This window comes from Tiliqua scincoides, chromosome 1, assembly GCF_035046505.1.
Source record: "Tiliqua scincoides isolate rTilSci1 chromosome 1, rTilSci1.hap2, whole genome shotgun sequence".
In the NCBI taxonomy this organism is placed as follows: domain Eukaryota; kingdom Metazoa; phylum Chordata; class Lepidosauria; order Squamata; family Scincidae; genus Tiliqua; species Tiliqua scincoides.
This window is the reverse complement of record NC_089821.1, coordinates 292,487,363-292,511,754: the sequence shown is the minus strand read 5'-3', so window position 1 is coordinate 292,511,754 and position 24,392 is coordinate 292,487,363. Positions and strand designations below refer to the sequence as shown.

General features: G+C 42.5%; 1 protein-coding gene across 4 annotated transcripts in view; it reads left to right on the top strand.

Moving 5' to 3' along the window:
• EML5 (EMAP like 5) overlaps positions 1-24,392 on the top strand; it is a 154,062-nt gene that overhangs the window by 27,283 nt on the left and 102,387 nt on the right. For all 4 annotated transcript variants that reach the window (XM_066628260.1, XM_066628244.1, XM_066628234.1 and 1 more), the window contains exons 2-4: positions 4,233-4,392; positions 14,157-14,255; positions 16,718-16,786. In XM_066628260.1, coding sequence (XP_066484357.1) covers positions 4,233-4,392; positions 14,157-14,255; positions 16,718-16,786 — 328 coding nt within the window. The remainder of the gene's footprint in view (positions 1-4,232; positions 4,393-14,156; positions 14,256-16,717; positions 16,787-24,392) is intronic.

Below are 24,392 nucleotides of genomic sequence, written 5' to 3'. Positions count from 1 at the left end.
GGAAGAAGACAAGATTAAGAAGAGGTGGCAAGCAAAAATACACAGAGAAACTCTACAAGGAAGATCTTGATGTCCCTGATAACGGTGATGGTGGGATCACTGAACTTGAGTCAGACATCCTGGAGTGTGAAGTCAAGTGGGCCCTAGAAAACATCACTAACAGTAAAGCTAGTGGAGGCAATAGTATTCCAGTTGAGCTCCTTAAAAGATGAAGCTGTTAAAGTGCTGCACTCAATCTGCCAGCAAATTTGGAAAACTCAACAGTGGCTTTAGGATTGGAAAGCCTATGTTCCAATGCCAAAGAATGTTCAAGCCACCACACAATTCCCTTTTTTCACATGCTAGCAATGTTATGCTCAAAATTCTACAAGCTAGGCTTCAGTGTGTGAACAGAGAACTACCAGAAGTAGAAGCTGGTTTTTGAAGAGGCAGAGAAACTAGAGATCAAATTGCCAACATTCGCCGGATTATGGAGAAAGCAAGGGAATTCCAGTAAAACATCTACTTATCTTTCATTGACTATGCTAAAACCTTTGATTGTATGAATTACAACAAATTGCGGCAAGTTCTTAAAGAGATGGGAGTACCAAACCATCTTATCTGTCTCCTGAGAAATCTGTATGCAGGTCAAGAGGCAACAGTTGGAACCAGATATGGAACAATTGATTGGTTTAAAAAAAGACTCTGATACTGGGAAAAATTGAAGCAATTTTGAAGGAAAAGGCAGAGGTCGAGATGGTTAGATAGTGTCATGGAGGCAATAAATATGAATTTGCACACACTCCAGAAGTTAATGGTAGATAGGGAGGCCTGGCGTACTGTAGTTCATGGGGTCACGAAAAGTTGGATATGACTTAATGACTGAACAACAACAAAGTTACGATTACTCAGGTAACCAATGGTCATCCTTGCCAAGTGGCAGGTGAGAGATGGAAAATGCTTCCTGGGATCAGTATACATACAGCAAGGAAAACAACAAAACTAAATCTACACTGTCTCTGAATGCTAAATCCTAACTACCAGGCCAAACTTTACCCTGACAGATGGATGCTCATTCCTGCAGTACTTTGTGTTGCAGATGCCAGGTTCAATAGCAAACGTGAGGTTTGCCTGGTGCAAAGTTATAGGAAATTTCCTAGAGACCCACAAGGAATTAAGAGCCAATCATTTAATTACAATTGTGCTGAGTCATGTCACACCAAGTTGTTATCCATTCACAACACAAGTCATGTCTTGTTCACCCCTTCTTCTGTAGCTCATCCCTCACACCTGTGATAAATTTTTTCTATATCACTATCTCTTTTTCAAGGTCTTTGCTGGTGCCTCTCTGTGCCAAACCTCCTAGCATTTGAAAAGCATGTTAACCCTTCTTCCCTGCCATAGACATGTTTGCTCTGCCATTTAGCCTTCTACAACTACTTCTGCATATGTATTGCTGTTTTAGATGACCTATACTTCTAGGAAATTGCCCATTACTGACTTCCAGGATATTATTGATGTTTCCTGGACTCCACTTAACCGTAATTGTTACAGGGCCAAATCACTTAGGGCACAATCCTAACCAGGTCTATTCAGAAGTAAGTCCTATTTTGTTCAATGGGGCTCAGGAAATGGGGTTAGGATTGCAGCCTAACTTATCCAGTATTCCTACTGTAATATTCCATTCTGCAAACTTACTGCCATAATCTTACTACCATAAACTTACTGCCATCCCCTGGGAGCTGGGGATAAGAATAGGCCCTCAGTTTGGCTGTACTTGTCGTAAGAGGCGACTAAACAGCCACCGGGTAGATGGGACTTGTTAGCCTGGGAAGGCAGCTCAGCTGAGAGAAGGAAAACTCTGATCCCAAACCTCCACTGCCTTGTGGCTACATCCAGTTATGGAAAAGGCTTCAGGAGTCAACCTCGAGGCAAAATCCGGAACCGGAATCCCTGAGGCAGTTCATGGCTGAACACAGTCACGTTCTGGCAACTCCTGCAATGCCACTGGAACCAACCGTATTGGCTTCTGTCTTTCCATTGGACCATTTCAGCGACGTGGAGAGGGGGGATTTGCTGCATGGGAAACAGTCTATCCTCCATATCTACTTTCCCCAGGCTTCGTGCACTGGAGAGGACACTCTGTTCCAGAACCACTATTCAGAGCGCAATACCATAGTCTTCCGAGACTGAAGGATGCCAACAACAATGAGCTCCCGCCCCCGAAATATCTTGTGAATTCTAATTCTTTTCCTATCTCGTTCTGTGATAAATATACACAGTTCCCCCCCCCCCCCAAATAATTAATCTTGTCCACAGGGTTTCTAAACAGGCTACTTAAGTTCCTAGAACTAGGTCATGTATTCTAGTTAGATATCAATTATAGAGGTAATTCATTTCTTTTGGTTCTTTTTTCTTTTCCATTTGATCCACATGAGCTGAGGATTTAACTGCAATAAAAATTCTCATTAGTCGGTCATCTAAGCCAGTTGCAGTTAGTTTTCCATTTTTTATGTGGAGTGCTATTAGCACTCGAGGCAGGGAAAAAAAAGAAAAAGGAAGACAAATCAAGCTGTCAGAGTCCTAATGACCTGGTTCTTTCTGTTTTTTCTTTCTTCATATATTTCTGTAAAAATTGTGCCTTGGCATCCACAGGATTGCCATTCTCGGAATCCCTGTGGATGCAGAAACCTACAGATAATCATATCTGTGGGTCAGACATCCTGTTGCTCTCTGAATGTGACTGGAAGTGATTATTTTTGGCCCTTAGAAGGCTATCCCTCAGAATGTCCTCCGGACATAACCAGAGCACACTCCAGTTGCGTTTGGGGGGCAGCAGGTCCAGCCAATCTGTAGGTTCTGAACCCAGGGTTAGATAAAACCATGGGTTCCGAATCCACAGATAAAAAGTCTGGACCTGTACTTACTTTTTTGTGTATAGGAATTTCCTGGATGGATATTAAGGCAAAAAAATGCTGTCATCTAACTGCTGCATATTTTTTCTTGCCTGTGTATAGTATTGGCAACCTTCAGTCTCGAAAGACTATGGTATCGCGCTCTGAAAGGTGGTTCTGGAACAGCGTCTAGTGTGGCTGAAAAGGCCAATCCGGGAGTGACAGTGCCTTCCACACCAGGAGCAAGTGCAGTCTGTCCCTGGTCTGTCTCCCTGGCTATGGGCCTTCCTTCTTTGCCTCTTTGCCTCAGACTGTTGGCAAAGTGTCTCTTCAAACTGGGAAAGGCCATGCTGCACAGCCTGTCTCCAAGCGGGCCGCTCAGAGGCCAGGGTTTCCCACTTGTTGAGGTCCATTCCTAAGGCCTTCAGATCCCTCTTGCAGATGTCCTTGTATCGCAGCTGTGGTAGGGCTGTAGGCGCTTTCCTTGCATGAGTTCTCCATAGAGGAGATCCTTTGGGATCCGGCCATCATCCATTCTCACGACATGACCGAGCCAATGCAGGCGTCTCTGTTTCAGCAGTGCATACATGCTAGGGATTCCAGCTCGTTCCAGGACTGTGTAGTTTGGAACTTTGTCCTGCCAGGTGATGCCGAGAATGCGTCGGAGGCAGCGCATGTGGAAAGCGTTCAGTTTCCTCTCCTGTTGTGAGCGGAGAGTCCATGACTTGCTGCAGTACAGAAGTGTACTCGGGACACAAGCTCTGTAGACTTGGATCTTGGTATGTTCTGTCAGCTTCTTATTGAACCAGACTCTCTTTGTGAGTCTGGCAAACGTGGTAGCTGCTTTACTGATGCGTTTGTTTAGCTTGGTATCGAGAGAAAGAGTGTCGGAGATCGTTGAGCCAAGGTACACAAAGTCATGGACAACCTCCAGTTCATGCGCAGAGATTGTAATGCAGGGAGGTGCGTCCACATCCTGAACCATGACCTGTGTTTTCTTTAGGCTGATCGTCACTTTAGGCTGATCGTTACTTTTTTGTGTATAGGAATTTCCTGGATGGATATTAAGGCAAACAAATGCTGCATATTTTTTCTTGCCTGTGTATATATTGTAAAATAATACAAACTAATTTTGTGAATATATGTAAAAAGTACAATTTTCAAGTAATTTTGTTATTGTACAATAATGAAAAGTTTTAGAATGTTGCTGGTAAAAAAACTTGAATTCTACTGAAGAATTAAAAATAATATTTAAATTGCAGTATATTTTGAAAAGTTTGATGGTACAGTATTCAGAATACAAAATACTTATTTTGAATATTATTATTAATAACTTTTCCTATGTTTCTTTTTTCCAAGTCTTGCTTTGCATCCAGAAAGAGTATTGGTGGCAACTGGTCAAGTTGGGAAAGAGCCGTACATCTGTGTCTGGGATTCATATACTGTGCAGACTATCTCAATAATGAAAGATGTTCACACGCATGGTATAGCTTGCTTAGCATTTGATGTAGATGGTCAGGTATGTGCATGTATTCTGTATTCTAGTTTCTAGACTGCATGATGTATCAGTCTGCTGTACAGAAGATGGATTAAATCAAATTTTTAATCTTAGGTATTCTTCTCTTTGGGAGGAATCCTGAAATTTACTTTGAATTTCACTTTTTTTGACATTTGCGCCAACCCTATGAATTACGTAAGCAAAAAGAATATAAATTTGTCTGTGTACAAGTTACCAATCTGATGGCTGCTGTTTCTGGATATGCTTTTAAAGACACTCAGTAACATAGATACACAGGGGAACTATAAGTAGTATGCTGGCATGCTGTGTTGTGGCCAGTGGCATAGCTCATTGGTTCGGTGGGGAGAGAAGAGGGAGGTGAAGGCTCAATGAACATTATTATTATGGAAATAATTTTACAAATGCGTACATGCACACACCCACACCCACTCCGGAGGAAATGAAAGAGGCACGAACAGCCCAATCCTATCTCTGAAACGGCTACTGCTATTTCCTATGGGTGCCAAGGCAGCCGCTGATCTCCTTGGAGTAGTCTCCTTACCCTGGTTAGAATGCAGCCAGAGGCAATGGGTCTCCTTGAATCAAGGATCCAGGAAGCCAATGTCAGGCGTTCTGGGCAGGGACTCTGCACAAGATACAGTGGCAGAGGGTGCCGCCATCTTTGTCTCCTTCCCTGGTCTGATCTTCCCCTCCCCTGCCCAGTTCTTCCTTCCCCATGCCCTCCCCTCACCCTGAGAAACCGCTCCGCTTGCTGTCAGAGAAAGGTATTGCTTGGTGTTCTTGCAGCAGGTCTTTCTGGCACTGAGACCTAGCGCCAGCACTTCTTCCTTCCCAGGAGTCAGAAACATACTTTACAGCACATTTGAAACACCCTGCGCAGGCAGTGCACAAGTACTGCTGGCAGTAAGAACCACAGGACTGGGCCCTAACTGTCATCAGTTTGACTGCACATGAGACAAGGAAATATGGAAGGAGGTCTATAGGTCAGTGTTGAGGCTATCCCAAGGGAAAAGGTTTCTAGTCCTTTCTCTACTGTTTCACGTGTACTGTGTTGCAGAAGTCACAGGACTGCAGTGCTGAGACCAAGCAGTTCTCCTGTTCAAGAGCAGGATATAAAAGGCTGAAAGGGCTTTGAAGCAATCTTTGGAGCCTAGGCTGTAGCCATAGTGACTTGAGGAGACAAACAGGACAAGGGAGCTGCTTTCATGGGGGAATGGGGGCATGCTGCAAGGTGGCCCACAGGTTGTGCCTATGCTGACACAGTGGTGTTAGCTTGCACTTGAATAGGGATGTAAGGTAGGAGGTGGAGAGGAGAGTGGGTGGCTTACAGTCCTGAGTGCTGGCTTGGAATAGTGGGTCTGGGGTAGTGGCTGGAATGGCATACTTCATGTAGCACTAATTTGTCAAACTAAAGCTGTGATCCTATCCACATACCTGGGAGTAAGCCCCATTGACTCTAATGGGACTTGCTTCTGAGTAGACATGCATAGATTGGGTCCTAAAGCAACAGAAGCAAGTCAGACAGATGAGCGAAGGGCGAGAGTTATGGGGGTCTCGTGACCTGATTTTATAAAATACTTTTTCTTCCTATAGAATCCAATGGGATCTTATGGGGGGTGAGCTCATCAAACTACTTTCTTTTGTAATTTGATGGCCCTTGATTGCTCATCTTCAACATTAAATGGATGCCACTGTTGCATTACAACTTTCAAAATGTACAGCAAAGAATTTAAGACAAGCTCTGGAGGTCAGGTGCTTCATTAGCATGGATTCCTGGATTGAATTTGGAGTTGGTGAGGAAAACTAGGGTTGGTGATCTTTCTTTTGTATTACAACTTCATTTCAAGTCAGGAACCTTCCAGGATGTGGCTTTTGTTTACATGATCAAATTGGCATTCTCCGGACATAGGGAAGCACATATACATAATCAAATGCATTCGAATCTTTGTTGGGGGAAAACTGCTTAGTGGTGATGAGAGGAATGTGACCTGGAGCAGAGAAATGGCTGGTGAGAGAGAGGTTCATCTGCCCACCACCACTTCTCCACTTTAAATGTCCTAATTTCAAAGTGACTTTGCTTTTTTAGAAAGATCCCAGAGTGTTGCTTACATATCTTACGGCCTGATTCTGTTTCCTGTGGCTGCTGGTTGAACTAGTGTTGTGCCGGCGAAAGACCACTTTCTCCTATGTAATCCTGCACACCCCCTACAATCAGCAGATAAAACCCTCCTTAGGATACCTCCACCATCTGATGCCATCATTGTCATGTGACACCATGTTTCTGGAACCAGTTACCAGAATATTTGAGAACTGCCTTTGTATTGCTGCTTCTCTGTAGTGCTGCTATTTGATTGCTGTACCAGAGGGAAGACAGACCAAATTTAGAGTCAAAATGTTGGAAGTCTGGAAGGAAGTACATTGTCTCACTGGGAATTTTTGGATGTGACAATGAAGTACTGAAATTAAGATTTCAGGTAAACAATTTAGTTATATTAAAGCTCTGATTCAGTCTTGATCTTTGCAAACCTCCTGTTGAGATGAGTGAGTATAATAATACTTTTATAAATTAAAATTTGGCACACTAATCTCTTGCTGCAAAAAGGAATAATGTATCTAACAGGGAAATGTTGCCTTTGAAAATCTATGCTTGACTAACAGAGTATCAGTGAGAGGCAGATGCTTGTGTGTCGTTTACCAAAGATCCTCTATGCCAGTCCAGATATTTGAGTATGAGATGCCCTGAACAGCAAAATGAACAATACAAAAATGGTTTTAAGTGATATCTAATGTCATTTACTGTGCATAAAAGGCTTGCTTGCATTGTAAGCTCAGTTGTTACTGGCAGCAGAAGAATGAGGAGCAAGGAAAAGGGATATACCTAGAACAAATTAGAAGAAGAAATTAAAGGGGCATACAGAATTATTAGCACAATTTTCAGTATGCACATCACTGCTGACAATAAACAGAACTTTGATAGAATTTGGAAGAGGTATAGAGAAAACGGTTTAGAAGGTTGCCAGTTTCTGGGCTGGCGTAGAGGATCAGTAAGGAAATGGGAATTTTTTTCTTTCCCCAACTTTTATTTCTTGGAGATTCTCTATGCCAGCCTTTTCTTTAATTAGAATCACGTTATGTAATGTTTTAAGTATAAATAAATTATATTTAAAATATAAAGCAAACTCAGTGACAGGGTTTCTTAAGAAAATATGGGCTATTTTCAAAATTGTTGTGGGGGTTTACAGAATTGGCAAGCCCTTTGTATACAGGAAATGACATTGCCAAAAAGGATCTGTGTACTGTTTCCATCTGCTTGGCAGGGAGGATGTGTTCACAAACATTTGAACTGGCACAGAAGCTCATGAAGAAAGGAAACAATGAGGTAAGAAAATTTTCATATCCTGAAAATGTATAGTTTATTCTTCAAACTACCATGGGATCAATGTTGCGTTCAAACTTGCATAGAATTAAAGTCCTCTGCACACTTATTTGAACGCATATAGATTGCACTGTAGAATTTAGGCACCAGGTTAGGACAACTGAAATACCTGCTGAGTGCAGATGCCCCTCCAAAACCTTGACAGAAGAACCATTACCCTTCTGCTTCCCATACAGTCCTTTCCCACAAAACAGGAAGTGCAGCACTGCACTTTCTGTTGTATTTAAAAGACCTTCATGAAGTGAACAGGTAGGGACAGGTTGATATGGCTTCTCTTGCAGTGGACTAGAGGGAAGCAGTGGCAGATGTGGGTGAAGGGTAACCCAAACCTGCCTCTTTCATGTCACTTGATGTAAACCTCATCATTCATGTAATGGACAGGCCGACCATCCTATGTACTAATAACACAGCAGCAATATCACAGTAGCAATAACACAAGTATATATGTATATAATATGAAACATTTCTAGCACATTCAGTTAACAAGGGGTATTATCCCATAGTAAAAAACACATTAGCTGAGGCATATATCTAATGAAGCCCATCTTACAATCCCATTTCCCATTATTCAACGATCTTTATATTACACTCTTCTCATGCCATCACTGCATATCTGTATTTTCCCCTAATGTGTACAACCAGTACATACGGTTCTTCACATTCACAACCAGAACAGTCATATTCACAATCCTACTTCATTCTTTCTTTTTCGTATGATACCGCCCCCGCCCCCAGGAGAATGTTAGCTTTTGATAAGGGTAGTTTTCTTTTTTAATAAAAGTACGTTTTTTCAGGACCATGCTTTTGAAATGATGAATAATCAATTTTAGTGTTGAATTGGTACAAGGTACTATGAGATGATTATGGTCATAGAATTCTCAGAATTTAGCCCAAATTCTTGATATGGCCTTAACTATTCAGCAGCTGTTGCTTCTCAGTAATAATGTATTTGAATTTATACTCTCTTTTCTTAATTGGCAAACTTAACATTACATGACACCACTATTTTTTCCAGTCTTTTAGGAGTTAATAGCTGTTACATAGACTATGGATAGAATAGGGTTAGTCAACATATGCTATGTTCATTGCTTGTAGGATAGCCATCTTTGGAAATAGTTTACCTGTACAGGTGCAACCTATTTATCTGCGGATTTTTTATCTGTGAATTTGTCTCAACACAAATCGGGTGAGGCGAACTGAAAGTCATACACACCTTTGCCTCCTTTTCCCTGTGCTGGCTTCTCGATCAGTTTCAAGGCAGCCCAAAACACTGCAAAAAGGCTCCGCCTCGTCCAGGCAGGGAAATAGCCCTGGAGCCATGGAAGAGGCTCTCCTTGCGAAGGAACAGTAACACTCTTGGAACCCCTGAGCCAGCAAAGAGGTTGAAGAGGGGAAGGGGGGGCGGAAAACCTCTGTAGCCAGAGTATGTGCAGCAAGGTGGAGCACTCTCTCTCACTTACACACACACAGGGGCAGGTGCAGTAGCAACAGAGGGGATTGCTTTGAAAAACCCAGGGAGTGTTTGCCCAATTTCCCCCCCCCCATGGTGCAGGCTCTCTGTGCTCCAGCTTACACAAACAAAACAGCCCAGCAAGCAAGCCTTCCCAGCAAGCAAAGCATGAGATTTAGGCTACAATCCGATTCACGCTTTCCTGGGAGTAAGCCCCACTGACCACAGTGGGACTTACTTCTGAGTAGAAACACACAGGACTGGACTTTCAAAAGCTCAGCATCCCATGTGAAAGGGGGAGGCGAAGGAGCGGAGGGGAGGGGATTGATAACAACTGCCTTAGTTTCCTTCCAGCCCCAAGTGTCAGGCTGCAGCGTATTTGCTTAACTATGGAATTTAGCAATGCGTTTTTTGTTAATTGTGCTGGGTCACAGAACATAACTAATGTGTATAAATAGGCTCCACCTGTACTAGTATAGGATATTTACAGCACAATGCTACGCTAGTTTGCTCAAAAATAAGTCCCACTGTGCTCAGTGGGGCTTACTCTTAAAGTATAGGATTGCAGGAGTGGCCCTTCCATTAGTCAAGGTGATGTGAGTTAAACCAGTGGCAGATTGTGAGGGGGCAGTGGACTCAGGATGCCTTTCACCCTGAGCCTGCCGCCACTTCCTTCCAGCCTGCCATGGATGTAATTCACACTGATCCACTTTCTGTCTTCAGCCATCCAAACCACAGCCATCCAAATCCTGACCTGGGGTCTGGACGAACCTATCTGTCCGGTGAGCAGACCTTACCAATTCACCAGGTTGTAGCCCTGCATGTAGGAGCAGGGATACTGAAAAGTCATATCTGCCTGGACGTCCTGTTGTGCAGCCTTCTGGGACGCCAGGCAGCAGATGCAACTGCCCAGAGCATCCCTGTTCCCTGATCGAGGAGGACTACATGTGGCAACCCAACAGAATGGTAAGATGTGGTCCAAATGGGCCATGTTTCCGTTGTGCAGTGGTGGCAAGTTTGGCCACCGCTGTTCTAAACTGAACAGAAGGAGAATCACACACCTCCTTGTCTTACTCCAAGAGCAGTTTCTTCATGGAAGTGCAGGACTTCTGGATTGATTTACAGAGACTCTGCGAATGGAGCGCCTTCATTTGTGCAGTCCCTTTAAATCTTACCAGAAGTTGTGCACTTCTGCAACTGAAAAAACCATGTGAGGAACATGGTAAGTGACTGTTTTTTGTAACTGTGCAGAGGCAGCAGAGCCAATGTCATTGGGTGGCATTCCATTTCTCCTGCCACTGCTCAGTATTACTAAACATTTGGATTAGATTTGATATAACTGAAATGGAAAACAATGGGTTACTTCCATTTTGTGTTGTCAGCATCCAAGAAGGCATTTCTTATTGTTTGATCTTCCTTCGGAGAAAAAGTTATTTTATGTGATTTGTAAAACACCGAACAAGTTACAGCATTATTCTACTGTTCTTCTGTTGTTGGTCCAAAAGCATAGTAAGAAAAGAAATACAGGTCCCACCTCCATATCTGCAAAGTTGGGGTCTGCAGTTTTAACTAACCATGGGTTCTGAACCCATGATGGAAACCAGACCTGAGCTCCTCGACATGATTGAAGATGTTTTCCAGTCATGTCCGGGAGCCCTCCTGTGGCTTGCAGAGGCTGTACATGACCTCGGAAAGGCCTCCAGAGATGCCAGGAATGCACTTCTTGTTTTGGGAAAAATCAGAAGTGCCTTTCTGGCACATCTGGAGGTCTTTCTAAGGCCCATAAAGCCCTCTGTGGGCCTCAGAAAGGCCTCCGGACAGTGACTGGAGAGTATCTCCGGAGAGTACTCCGGAGAGTATCTCCGGTCACATCCGAGGTCATATGGACTGGACCCATGAATTTATTTATCTGTGTGTTTTTGGTATCTGTGGGGGGTCTGGGAATGGATTCCTTGTGGATGCCGAGGTCCAACTGTAGAGTAAATGTTCTGTTATTGCAATTAGCTTTGAGCACTTGGGATGTGTGTATATGAGCTTGTTATCAGAATCAGTGAAATCATATGCCTCAGATGTATCTTTGAGAGCATATTAGTTGTTTTGACACTTATAAAAATATTATGGACTACAGTGCAGTAAATGCATGCTTGAAGTTGCCATTGCAGGTGATTTTTCTTCTTCTATATTGCTTTATTATATAGAGTCCTTCTCTTCAACATATGTCTCTCAACCAGTGTAACTTCATAAATATTCAAATACATCCATGGAATAATTGAAAATATTTGATTTTATATATAGAAGATGTCGGAGACAGGACTAAAAAAAGGTTTATGAGATACATGTGTTTTTTATGGAAAGCATGTTTCAAATACAAACTGGAGGAGCATGCCCTTGAGTCAATTGAAACAAATTGCACAAGGAATTCAGGCCTTTAAAAAGTGTGTTACAGAATTCATTTTCTCTCTCACTTTCCTGACACAAAATATTCTTTCCATGATTTAAGAAAAAATACAGTTCCTTTGTGCCAGAAAATTTTTTGGCCAGGATCCAGAGGGCATTCACAGAAGCATGACTTGAATCCACAGACTGCTTCAGGTGGAGTCCAAATGCCACTGCTAACGCAAGCCATCTTGTCCCCTTCAAATAAGGGGGGATGAGAAAGAATGGGAGCCCCCTTTGGGAGAGCAACAGTGCCCTTTTCTCACCTGTGATGCTAGAGGGAGAAGGGGGGGAGGTGCTGTAGCTGCCATTGCTGCCTCCTTGCTTTTTCTGCGCACTGGGCAGAGAGACGACAAGCAAGGAGATGGTGCAGAATGGGAGGTAAAAGGGAGGATCACAGTGCCCTACCTCTCTCTGCCTGCTTAGCTGCAGCTTTTGCCCTCCCTTCAGCACCGCTGCTGCTGCTTTCCTGATAATCTTTTTGCTTGCTCTCAGAGTAGGAAGATAACAAAAGTGCTGATTGTGTGGGGCTCTGTTGGTGGTGGGTTGGAGGAGTTATAATGAACTGATGGGGGGGTCTTCCATCAGTTCACCTCACCTCTTCAAGGTGACACTCAGTATGATACATTTCTGGGAGTCAGTCCTACAATTCACAAGTGCTTTTGTATATACACCTGATGGAGATGTGATACTGACTCCCTGCAAATCATAGTTGCGCACTAGGAACAAGCTACAAAAACATACTAAAACACAGAATAAATTTCCCTCCCTCCTTAAAACTGCTTTAATTGTGGTTTAACTGTATGCTTACAGTTGTTAGTGCTTACAATGCTTACGATGTTAGTGCTGTAGATTTGCTTTTAATTAGAGTTTGTAAACCTGCTTCGTATCCTGCTTTCAAAAGCTGCTTAAAAGAGAACCTGCTTCGCATTAATTGTACTTAATATTGGTGCCTTACATCTGTACCAGATTGTATATTGGAGCAATATTGTGGCTTTTCTCCCCAGCCACAGCTCCTTTCATTAGAGGCCATTTGTGAACCTCCCCTTTAGAAAATATGGAAGATGCTTCTGAGAGGAGGTGGAAGCTGTCTTGCACAAACATCCCTATGCAGTCCTTTTGGAGCCTGGCCTATCTTTCAGAAAGACAAGAGATACAAGATACAAGAAACCTTTATTGGCATATTTAAAATCCAAGCAGTATAAAATGGATGGAGGGATACATGAATCAGACAGTTCACCTCCAACCATGACCAACCAGGCCTTGCTGCCACATATCAACCATTTGTGGCCATCATAGAAATACGTCTCTTAAGTATCATATTTATATATTTGGCCACCACTCCAGAAAGCTCTTCATTTACCCCACTAAGTATGCATGTTATTTTATTCTGGTCATTCTGACCCCAGAGAGTGGCCAAGACTGGCGATAAGTAACTTATACGAAGATCCTGATATATAGGGGAATATAATAATATATGATATAGTGTTTCTATATTGCCCAGCCTGCATGGGCAAACTCTGTCTGCAGCTGGAATACCTCTGTATCTTCCAAATAGTTGCTCAGATCGAATGACATTACATCTCACTAAGGTAAATGCCCTTCGTTCTTGGGCGCATTCCCAGAAGACAAAATACATAGGCCTCCTTCCAGGTAGAATACAAAGATGGAGATGTAATGAAGAACAGATGTTGAAGGCATGGCTATTAAGGTCCTGCTGCTCAATGTCAAGGAGCCTTTGTGTCAAGGCTCTGTAGGCCTGTGTTGAGGGTAATCCACCTAACAAGTCTGAGGAGAGCCCCATAGAGCAGATTTTTTACTCAATAGAGTTAAGCTTGGGAAAAGTGGGGAATCGGGTAAGAGATTCAGGCTAGCTTGTTAAGAGATATCGGGTAAGAGATATCAGGCTAGCTTGATCTGACTGGTGATACACTCTAAGCCTATATCTAAAAGTCCTAAGCCATGCCAGGGTTTCCAATCTGTGCTGTCCTGCTTCCAAACAAAGAGCTGCATAGGCTACACAGCGTGGCACTCCTAGGATCTTACGTAAAAATATCGCCTGCACACCCTCGATTGTGCAATCAAGGGCCAATAACCAAACTGGAATTTCATATAAGAGCTGGGAGATAGTTTTTGCATTAAAGGCCAGCAGTGCAAGGACGTAAGGGTTACCCCTGGTCAAATGGAAGCGCATGATCACTTGGGTCATAACCATGGCTAAATTCACTGCCATTTTGCGATGTGTAGTCCAAGAATGCTTATGGTGGAAATAAATCCCTAAATCTTTTAGAAAGATTTTAGTATAGAAACTGAGTGTTGTTAAATGTCTGTGTTCTTGATGTATTGTCTGTTTTATTTTCTTTCAAAAGTGCAGACTATTGTCATTTTGAATGTTAATATTTTATTTTATTCTCTTTTCTTTTAACATTTGGAAATTTTCAGCGTTTGCTTTCAGTTGGTTTAGATTCAAAAAATACAATCTGTGTGTGGGACTGGAGGAAAGGAAAAATGTTATCCATGGCTCCTGGTCATACAGACAGGGTAGGTATAATTTAAAAAATAAAATGGTAGTGTAGGTGCAGTTATAACTTGTTAAAACTGCTTAATGTATTTTATGAAACTATTTTTTGGATACTTTTTTTTATAAGAAATGCATTTTGTTGGCTACATTAAAATATATGAAGTCATACTAAGTAACATTGATATGTGTTGCTCAACATGTATACTTGTTCTTGGGTGTATATTAAGAGTGTACATGACTCAGGACAGACTCGTGTTGTCTTTGATCAGGTTGATGCCAAGGGAGGTCCATAAATCTCTAGTATAGTGGTTTCCAAACTGTGGGCCAGGACCCCCTAGTGGGTCGCAAAGTCGGATTAGACTGTGTGTATCAAGGGTTAAACAAGCTGCTACTTGGGAGAAAGACTGCTGCCCAATCACCATTATAGTTGCACCCGTTGGCATTCATAAATCAGGCAGCAGCAGCTTGTAGGCAATGGTGCAGACCTGAGTGACTGGTAAAATGAAATACTTTTTTTTAGGCTTGTAAAGCTAGGTAGGTCCTGATAAGAGTGTCATTTTAAAAGTGGGTTCCGGTACTGAAATGTTTGGAAACCACTGCTCTAGTAAAACGCTAAACTTTGGTTCTTTGGAATATTGTTCCCTGCTCCTCTCTGACTTGGAAAAGTCTCCAGAAAATTTCAGTAGCATGAATGCTAACTTTGCCCTCTGAATGAAAAGAGTTGGACATCCCTGTGAAGTAAAACTGAAGATCCAGGCCTGCTCAAATCCCATCTTGGATACCCTGTTCCTGTCAGTATTTGCAGTAGTGAGAGTTCTTGCCAGGGGCTGGGTGCGGCCTGCTCATACCTTGGTAACCAGTCTCACAGTGCTGCCTAAGGGATAGCAATCTAAGGACAGCTTGATTGGAAGCTTGAGACATCAGTAAGGGGGAAGGGCAGATTGCTTTAGAGCAGCGTTTCTCAACATTTGTCCCCAATTGTACCATTTTCCATGGTTCATCTATTGGAAGTACCACCAGAAGTAACTGGCAATGATGTCATCACCAGTTACTTCCAGATTGGGAGGCCAGTTGCAACGTGACAAACACTGATAAGAACTTCAGGGTGGATAGGGGGGCTTTTTCAAGCTCTGCCTGCCAAACTGAGCTTCCTACTGCTACCAGCTGTATTGCATTGTTGGTCCCACTTCCAGGTGGTGGGGGTCTTGGGGTACCACTGGACACCATCAGCCAGTGGTACAAACACCACTGGTTGAGAAACACTGCTTTAGAGATAAATCAACCGATGAGAAAACTAGGGGCCTGATCCTATCCAACTTTCCAGTGCTGATGCAGCCGTGCCAATGGGGTGTTCAGTGCATTTTGCATTGGGGATATGGTCATGGAGGCTTCCTCAAAGTAAGGGAATATTTGTTCTCTTACTTTGTGGCTGCATCGCAGCTGTATCAGCACTGGAAAGTTGCTTAGGATTGGGCCCTAGGTGGGCCTAGCCTAGTTTTATATATTCAAACTGGCTATTTCTTTAATAAATCAATTTTATTGTGATAATAAAGTTCCATTGACTCGGCCTATCGGAGTCTTGAGAATAGGGAAACTCAAGGGCAGCAGAACGGTGAAGTCAGGACCCTGTGAGAACTCCTGCCTTAAAGGATGATCAATTATAATGACTGTAAGACTGGGACCATTTTAAAATTGTAAAGGATTTAAGTGGTGATTATCAGCCGTTCATGTCACGGCACACTGACAAGGCACTAAAATTTTCAAGGCACACCATTGGTTTTTTGACAATAGACAAGGCACACCTCACTGCTGGTAGTTGGCTCCCATCCCCAGTGGCCCTACTAATAAATTACCCTGCACCAGACTCCTGTGGCACACCTGCAGACTATTCGTGGCACACCGATGTGCCACAGCACACTAGTCGAAAATTGTTGGTTTTACGAAACATATATAGTTTGGTTGGCAACCTTCAGTCTCGAAAGACTATGGTATAAGCCTACAGCAACCGGTATTCCCAAGCGGTCTCCCATCCAAGTACTAACCAGGCCTGACCCTGCTTAGCTTCCAAGATCAGATGAGATCAGGCATGTGTAGGGTAACAGTTGCTGCTCAGATATATAGTTTACGTATCAAGAAATTAGAGTAATTTTTTCAGTGCTTTGAATGGGGAGTCTGTCCAATGAAGCCTCTTTGAATTAAAAGTTGCAGTGACAAACTTTATATCTCCTATACTGATGTCACCATGTACGTGTTCTACAATATGTTTCCCAATATTTCTGGTATTTTTAATTTCAGTTTTGAAACATTTTATTATTAGGCTGAATTATTTCCAGGGCAGCTTTTTCATGCTTTTAGGTTTGTAGATGTGGTGGTTTGTCATCTTCATGCAAATTACTACCTTTCTTTGTTTAAATTAAAGTTCGTTTTCCACTTAATTGAAAATCATTTTCAAAACTAACTTGATTTTTCCCCCTCTCCCCAGATATTTGATATTTCTTGGGATTTGTACCAACCCAACAAACTTGTCAGCTGTGGTGTGAAACACATCAAGGTAAGAAAATACCTTCATAGCTGTCTTTTTTTCAAATGGTTTTGATAGCCTTGTAAGTTTACTAGCAAAGGTGTCAGCCTATAATTTCCACCTGCCATCATGAATCTTCCCAGTAAATGCCCACAGTTCTAGCAGTTTTTTCATGCCTCCTCCTGCATTTCAATAGAAAAAGCCACATGTTGAATACAATGTATAGTGATCCTCACCAGATCTTGATAACTCTTCTTCAACATTTTTCTAAACTTGTGAGCAGTCCTACCAAAATGATACTTGTAGCGATATACAGGCGCTGAGCTTTGGGATGTCTTTGCATATTTGGCAATCTGGCAGGCACACCTGCGACTGCGCACACGCTTTGTTGATATGTTGAGTGTTGAAAAGCCAGTGCTCTGGAAAATAGTAGAAGGTTATAGAAAGAGCTAGCCTTGAAGAGAAATCATATCTATGGAATGTGTTTGCGGTTAAGCTAGAGAGCCGGCTAGTTACAGCCAGTATGAATCTCAGCATCCTCTTGTAAAATTCCCTATTACGTAGCCTTATATCATGTGTTTTGAGACTTAATAAAAAGCTGGGTCAGGAGCTGGGAGAGACACTTCTCCCTTGATTTCATTCATGCTCCTGCTTCCAGCCGTTCTGCACCCCTTTAAAACATGTGTCTGTCGTCTGATTCTTCGCCATGGCTTCTCTGCCACACCAAAGCAGCATCTCGAGCCGCTTCCCAAGTAGCACTAAACTGCTACAGATACTGACCTAAACAAATTCTGGAAGAGCAACAAGATGCCATGTTTCTGTCTGAGTTTTGTTTAGTGATCTTTTGACTACAGCATGGGCCTTTGTTTTGCTAGTGTTTTTCTGCTGACAGAATATATATTATCTATTTTTTTTAATAGTCTGTCCTGTAGTCAAGTCTTAGAGTGGGTAACATAAGCAATTCTATCTCTCCACCCAGACATGATACCCACCCAGCAAATCAAAATGTAATTTGATCAAATTCATTGAAATATCCTGCTTTCCCGATAAGCCTGAACCACAAAGTCTGGCTCAAGTAAATAGATCCTATATGTCTAAAAAATGCTTTTTATGCTACAGTTATATAGCCATGGAAACTATAGTCCAGGATGGTTTCCAGACATATGCAGTGGCCTGAGTTTTACACAAGAAGAGGTGCAGGGGACATACACCTTTCTTATACAGAAATGCCTTTTTCAAGGAAAAACATTATGTACTAATCAGCCAATAATGGTCGGTTAGCACAAATTTGATTGTCCATTTGAAAATTGGAGTTGTTTTATATGATATTCAACCTTACCAACTAATTGTATGTTTCCAGCACTGTTCTTTTTATGCAAAAAGCTCCTTTTAAGAATCTTTCAACAAATGTGACAAAAATATATCTTTAATTTGCCTTCCTATTAGAGAGGTCGCCCTTCTTAACAGAGAGCTTGCAGAAATGTATTCTTAAGTGTTTTAAGTAAAGCATCCTTAATTGAACAATGGGTTCATCTTTGGGCTATGAGTTCTATGAGAAATTGAAATCAAGGGGAGGGAATGGTGACATACTCTATTTGAATAGTTTTTCTGTTTGACAGAAAATGATTTCCAAATATGGTCATGCATCACTTAGCAACAGGGATGCGCACTGGCACCCCTGTCACCAAGCAAGGCTTGATGTTATGCGAAGCCTCTGGAGGCTTTTCTGAGCCTCGCAGAGGCAGTGTACATCCCAGGAAATCAGAAATGTTTTTGGCCGAAATGGCCAGTCTAAGTCTCAAAAAGGTAGCGCATGGATGCATGCTGCCTCTGCATGGCTCAGAAACGCCTCTGAAGGTGAAGGAAGCACAGCTCCCCTCAGCTTCAGAGGCTGGAGGGAGTGAAGAGGGACCAGTGGCAGCTGTTGCATATATGGGCTGTTGCTGGTCGGACGGTCGCTAAGTAACGTTCATCTGTACAAACATCTGCTTTTAAGTACTGGGAAAAAGGTATGAGCAGGCCGCACCCAGCCCCTGGCAAGAACTCTCACTACTGCAAATACTGACAGGAACAGGGTATCCAAGATGGGATTTGAGCAGACCTGGATCTTCAGTTTTACTTCACAGGGATGTCCAACTCTTTTCATTCAGAGGGCAAAGTTAGCATTCATGCTACTGAAATTTTCTGGAGACTTTTCCAAGTCAGAGAGGAGCAGGGAACAATATTCCAAAGAACCAAAGTTTAGCGTTTTACTAGAGCAGTGGTTTCCAAACATTTCAGTACCGGAACCCACTTTTAAAATGACACTCTTATCAGGACCTACCTAGCTTTACAAGCCTAAAAAAAAGTATTTCATTTTACCAGTCACTCAGGTCTGCACCATTGCCTACAAGCTGCTGTTGCCTGATTTATGAATGCCAACGGGTGCAACTATAATGGTGATTGGGCAGCAGTCTTTCTCCCAAGTAGCAGCTTGTTTAACCCTTGATACACACAGTCTAATCCGACTTTGCGACCCACTAGTGGGTCCTGGCCCACAGTTTGGAAACCATAACATAGCCATCTCTGGAAAGCAAGAAACAAGTGTGAAATTTCCACAAAAAATACTTTTTTGTAACTTCCTGATACTTTAAATTTGTCAAAACATGGTATGTTAGCTAAGTAAGAAACTGAAATCATATGTGCAGTTAGAAACAACAGATAATATATCTCTTGCCTGGAGAAACATTCTTGAAAATTGAGCACTAAAGACTGTAATTGAGGTCGGGAAGGATCACTGACAGGCTTTGGATTGTAGTCAGCAACAAATGCATCCCCACTTAGCCTAGTTACATCTGATCATTAACTCTCCTGTGGCTCTTCCTAATTGTGGAAGTCAGATACAAAATGGTAATGAATGGTTAATGCTGCAGCCTGAGAGTTAATAAGCATGCATTCTAGCTCAACTCTCCTGCAGCTTGAGCTGACCTGCCTTCCAGCAAAGACAGGCAGCAGTCACAGTAATATGAGTCTGTCATGGCAAATGTCTTCTATCTTTTCCGCCACACATTAGTGGGCCATTTTTGTGACAGATCTACCCTGTCTCCTATCCACACGCTGCTTGTTGATGAGCGAATGCCAGCCAGTGTCCATGTCAGTGGTACAGCAGGGGATCTCTTTCTTCAGCCCTAGATATGTAGAAGAAAGAACATGACGGTCCGGGCAAGTTTGAAGACAGAACATATGGCAGCAGTTTACACCTTCCTTTTCCTTCTTAGAGTTGGGGTAATCTCCTAGTCACACCCTGTGCCAGAGAGGCAGTGGCAGTGACAAGAGAATTCCTTTCAGCCGAATTCCTTTCAGCTTCTACTGACCTTCAGAACATATATTAATGTAGGAATTTACGGTGTGGAGTTCTGCTTTGTATACCACCTTCCTATGATTTTCTTACCAGTAGTGCCTCAATTATAGAATTTATCTCCTAGGGCAGTGTTTCTCAAACTGTGGGTTGGGACCCACTAGGTGGGTCGTGAGCCAATTTCAGGTGGGTCACCATTCATTTCAATATTTTATTTTTAATGTAGTAGACTTGATTCTACCATGATATGTGACTGCATTTGGGGAAATGTTATAGACCAGTACTTTTAACAAACTACTAAGTATATTCTTTTAACAATGATAGTAAAGGAAACTTACTCCTGGGTAAATGTGAGTCAGATTGCAGCCTAGGATAGCTAAAAATTTTCCTGCTTGATGATGTCACTTCCAGTCGTGACATCACTTCCGGTGGGACCCAACAGATTCTCATTCTGTCCCGGTGGGTCCTGGTGCTAAATGTGTGAGAACCACTGTCCTAGGGAGTTCTGTCATAGTCCAATTGCATATTTTCTTAAAGGCCAGGTTTAAATGATTGTTAATTTATTGAGAGGCATTTATAGTTTACTCTGGTATATTTTGTCTGTTAAAAAGGTTTTAAGGATCTGCTTTTGTGGTTACTGCAGCTTTGTACTATTTTAAAAATAGTTTTTTAAAAAAAACTTCATTAGCTGTTTTGTATTTTTTAGTTGTAGAAAGGAAAACAAGATGAATATTTTTTTCAAATCATAAAGTGGGAAAGCCTGGCCTCTGAGCGGCCCGCTTGGAGGCAGGCTGTGCAACATGGCCTTTCCCAGTTTGAAGAGACACTTGGCCAACAGTCTGAGGCTAAGAGGCAAAGAAGGAAGGCCCATAGCCAGGGAGACAGGCCAGGGACAGACTGCACTTGCTCCCAGTGTGGAAGGGATTGTCACTCCCGAATCGGCCTTTTCAGCCACTGTTCCAGAACCACCTTTCAGAGCGCGATACCATAGTCTTTCGAGACTGAAGGTTGCCAACTACTAAACCAGATCTACCCAGCCTTCTTCACAAGTAATCTTTAATGTTTTTCTTATCTGGTTTTAGTTTTTGTATTTCTATATGGAAGGATGGATAATGTCCATAATTGTGAAAAATAGGGTGTGTGTTGTATCTGTCAGTTTATTGCCAAAGCCTAGGTTGAATACAGTTTAATACTCCATTAGCTTTATTGCTAAGTACCATCTCATCTGTTTTAAAATACAGAATGATGATTTTGTCGCCATTTCAGCATCTTTCACCAAAAATACTTAAGTGCATTTGAGATGCCCTGAATTTTGTCAAAACCTACAGTTAACATGTTTAATCCAACTCTACAATTCTTTACCTTAAATAATCCTTTCTAAATAATGTTATCTGAACTAAAAATAACTATATAAATTGCAATGATTCATCAGTGATTTTTGATGAAAACATTGTTTAGCCAAAAGTACAGATTTCTGCTTTGAAAATCAACCGCAGACACTCCCTCTAAGTCGAGCCCACAGATAAGTCAAAGGCAGGTTTTGCGTCAAAAATCATGGAATTTTCTATGACCCTCAGATAAGTTGGGGATTAAACTTAGGGGAGTGTCTGACTATAGTTTTGTCTGATTTTCCCCGAGGCCAGATCCTGAAAAATAACTTACCACTAATTGTCACCTAAGAACTGTAATCTCTAATTTATTAAAAACATAGTAAAAGATCATAAGATACATTTTTATTCTTTTTAAATTCTGGTCTTCACCACCTTTTTGTAAACACTATCAGAGTAAGTATCCCACTATCAGCACTGTAAACAACATACCAGTAGAACAATGATTCCCAACCTGGTATTCATGTACTCCAGGGACACTCAACAGGACCTTTAGGGGTACATGAAAAAGAATGGAACAATGGCAGAAAAAGGCAGGTCATGCTCCAGAATGCCTTGCAAGGACCAGCAAGGCAGGAAGGGAGGTAGCTAGTTGGCTGTGAAAGCCCCACCAATAGCTAGTTTTTGGTAATCAATTCATGTATGAACCAGTGATTGAAAACCAGCAGAGTAAAAAAGCTGAAACATAATATGGAAAGTGATCAGTCACCCAGAATTTCTCAACACACTTCTGGTGCAAAACAGTGCAAAGGCAGAGTCTTCTGTTCCTCAAACAGATGAAAAGAGAAAATACGTGATGAATACATGGGCTTTCATATAGAGGAGATGAGGGCTTGTATTATTAATTACAAACATTTTGCTAATATGAAGGGTACAATTTATGTAAATGGGCTGCCAAGGGATATGCAAGTGGAAAAGGTTGGGAACCACTGCACGTGAACCATGAATCAAATCCACCTTTAAGGTGTCTGGTGTGTTAAGCCAGAAGCTTTACATACAACATACAACCCATAACACATAACTGAGAGTGTGCAGTTCAATTCACAGCAGAGAGATGGAGCTGCATATATTTGCAAACCTTTTTACTCAGAAGTAGACCCTCTGCTTTCCATGGGTGTTATTCTTAAGTAATGGTGCATTGAATTGTAGCCTGAATTGAATTTCTGATGGAAAGGAGGATCCCATCCTGGTGCTGGAAAAAGAAAGACTTCTGCCAAATGCATGCATTTGCAAAAAGGAACCAGGTTGCAGCAACAAAAGGGAACAGAGAAGAATAAAAGGTTAACTTTGGCTGGAATTTCCCAGGAAAGTTACTATAGAACAGCCATTTTCAACCTTTTTCAGCTCACGGCACACTGTCAAGGCACTAAAATTGGTCAAGGCACACTCCCAGTTTTCTACTTACATTAAGTTACTATGAACCCTTTGACATCCCTTTGACAGACCCCTTTGACATCCGAAACGGCGTGAAACAGGGCTGTGTTCTTGCACCAACCTTGTTTGGGATTTTCTTTGCTGTTCTGCTGAAGCATGCCTTTGGAACTGCAACAGAAGGCATCTATCTCCGAACCAGAAATGGAAAGCTCTTCAACCTCTCCAGACTGAGAGCAAAGTCCAAAGTCCAGCTGAAATGAATGCGTGACTTCCTCTTTGCCGACGATGCAGCTGTCACTACCCACTCTGCCAAAGATCTCCAGCAGCTCATGGTTCGTTTTAGCAAGGCCTGCCAAGATTTTGGACTGACGATCAGCCTGAAGAAAACGCAGGTCATGGTTCAGGATGTGGACTTACCTCCCTGCATTACAATCTCTGCACATGAACTGGAGGTTGCCCATGACTTTGTGTACCTTGGCTCAACGATCTCTGACACTCTTTCTCTCGATACCGAGCTAAACAAGCGCATTGGTAAAGCAGCTACCACGTTTTCCAGACTCACAAAGAGAGTCTGGTCCAACAAGAAGCTGACGGAACATACCAAGATCCAGGTCTACAGAGCTTGCGTCCTGAGTACACTTCTGTACTGCAGCGAGTCATGGACTCTTCGCTCACAACAGGAGAGGAAACTGAACGCTTTCCACATGCGCTGCCTCCGACGCATTCTCGGCATCACCTGGCAGGACAAAGTTCCAAACAACACAGTCCTGGAACGTGCTGGAATCCCTAGCATGTACGCACTGCTGAAACAGAGACGCCTGCGTTGGTTCGGTCATGTCGTGAGAATGGATGATGGCCGGATCCCAAAGGATCTCCTCTATGGAGAACTCGTGCAAGGAAAGTGCCCTACAGGTAGACCACAGCTGCGATACAAGGACATCTGCAAGAGGGATCTGAAGGCCTTAGGAATGGACCTCAACAAGTGGGAAACCCTGGCCTCTGAGCGGCCCGCTTTGAGGTAGGCTGTGCAACATGGCCTTTCCCAGTTTGAAGAGACACTTTGCCAACAGTCTGAGGCTAAGAGGCAAAGAAGGAAGGCCCATAGCCAGGGAGACGGACCAGGGACAGACTGCACTTGCTCCCAGTGTGGAAGGGATTGTCACTCCCAAATTGGCCTTTTCAGCCACACTAGACGCTGTTCCAGAACCACCTTTCAGAGCGTGATACCATAGTCTTTCGAGACTGAGCGTTGCCAACAGTATAAGTTACTATATTACAATTTATTTTTAATTAATATAAGTAATACAATTAAATCGTTACATGACAAAGAGCACAAGCCTCACCAGGTCTACTCAGAAGTAAGTCCTATTTTGTTCAATGGGGCTTACTCTCAGGAAAGTGTGGTTAGGATTGCAGCCAAAGACGGGGAGAGAATGGGGGGGAATGTGCCTGTGGGACTTACTTCTGAGTAGACATGCCTAGGATTGGGCTGTTGGTTGCACTCTTTTTTCTCAAATACAGGAGTAGGCAATTGGCA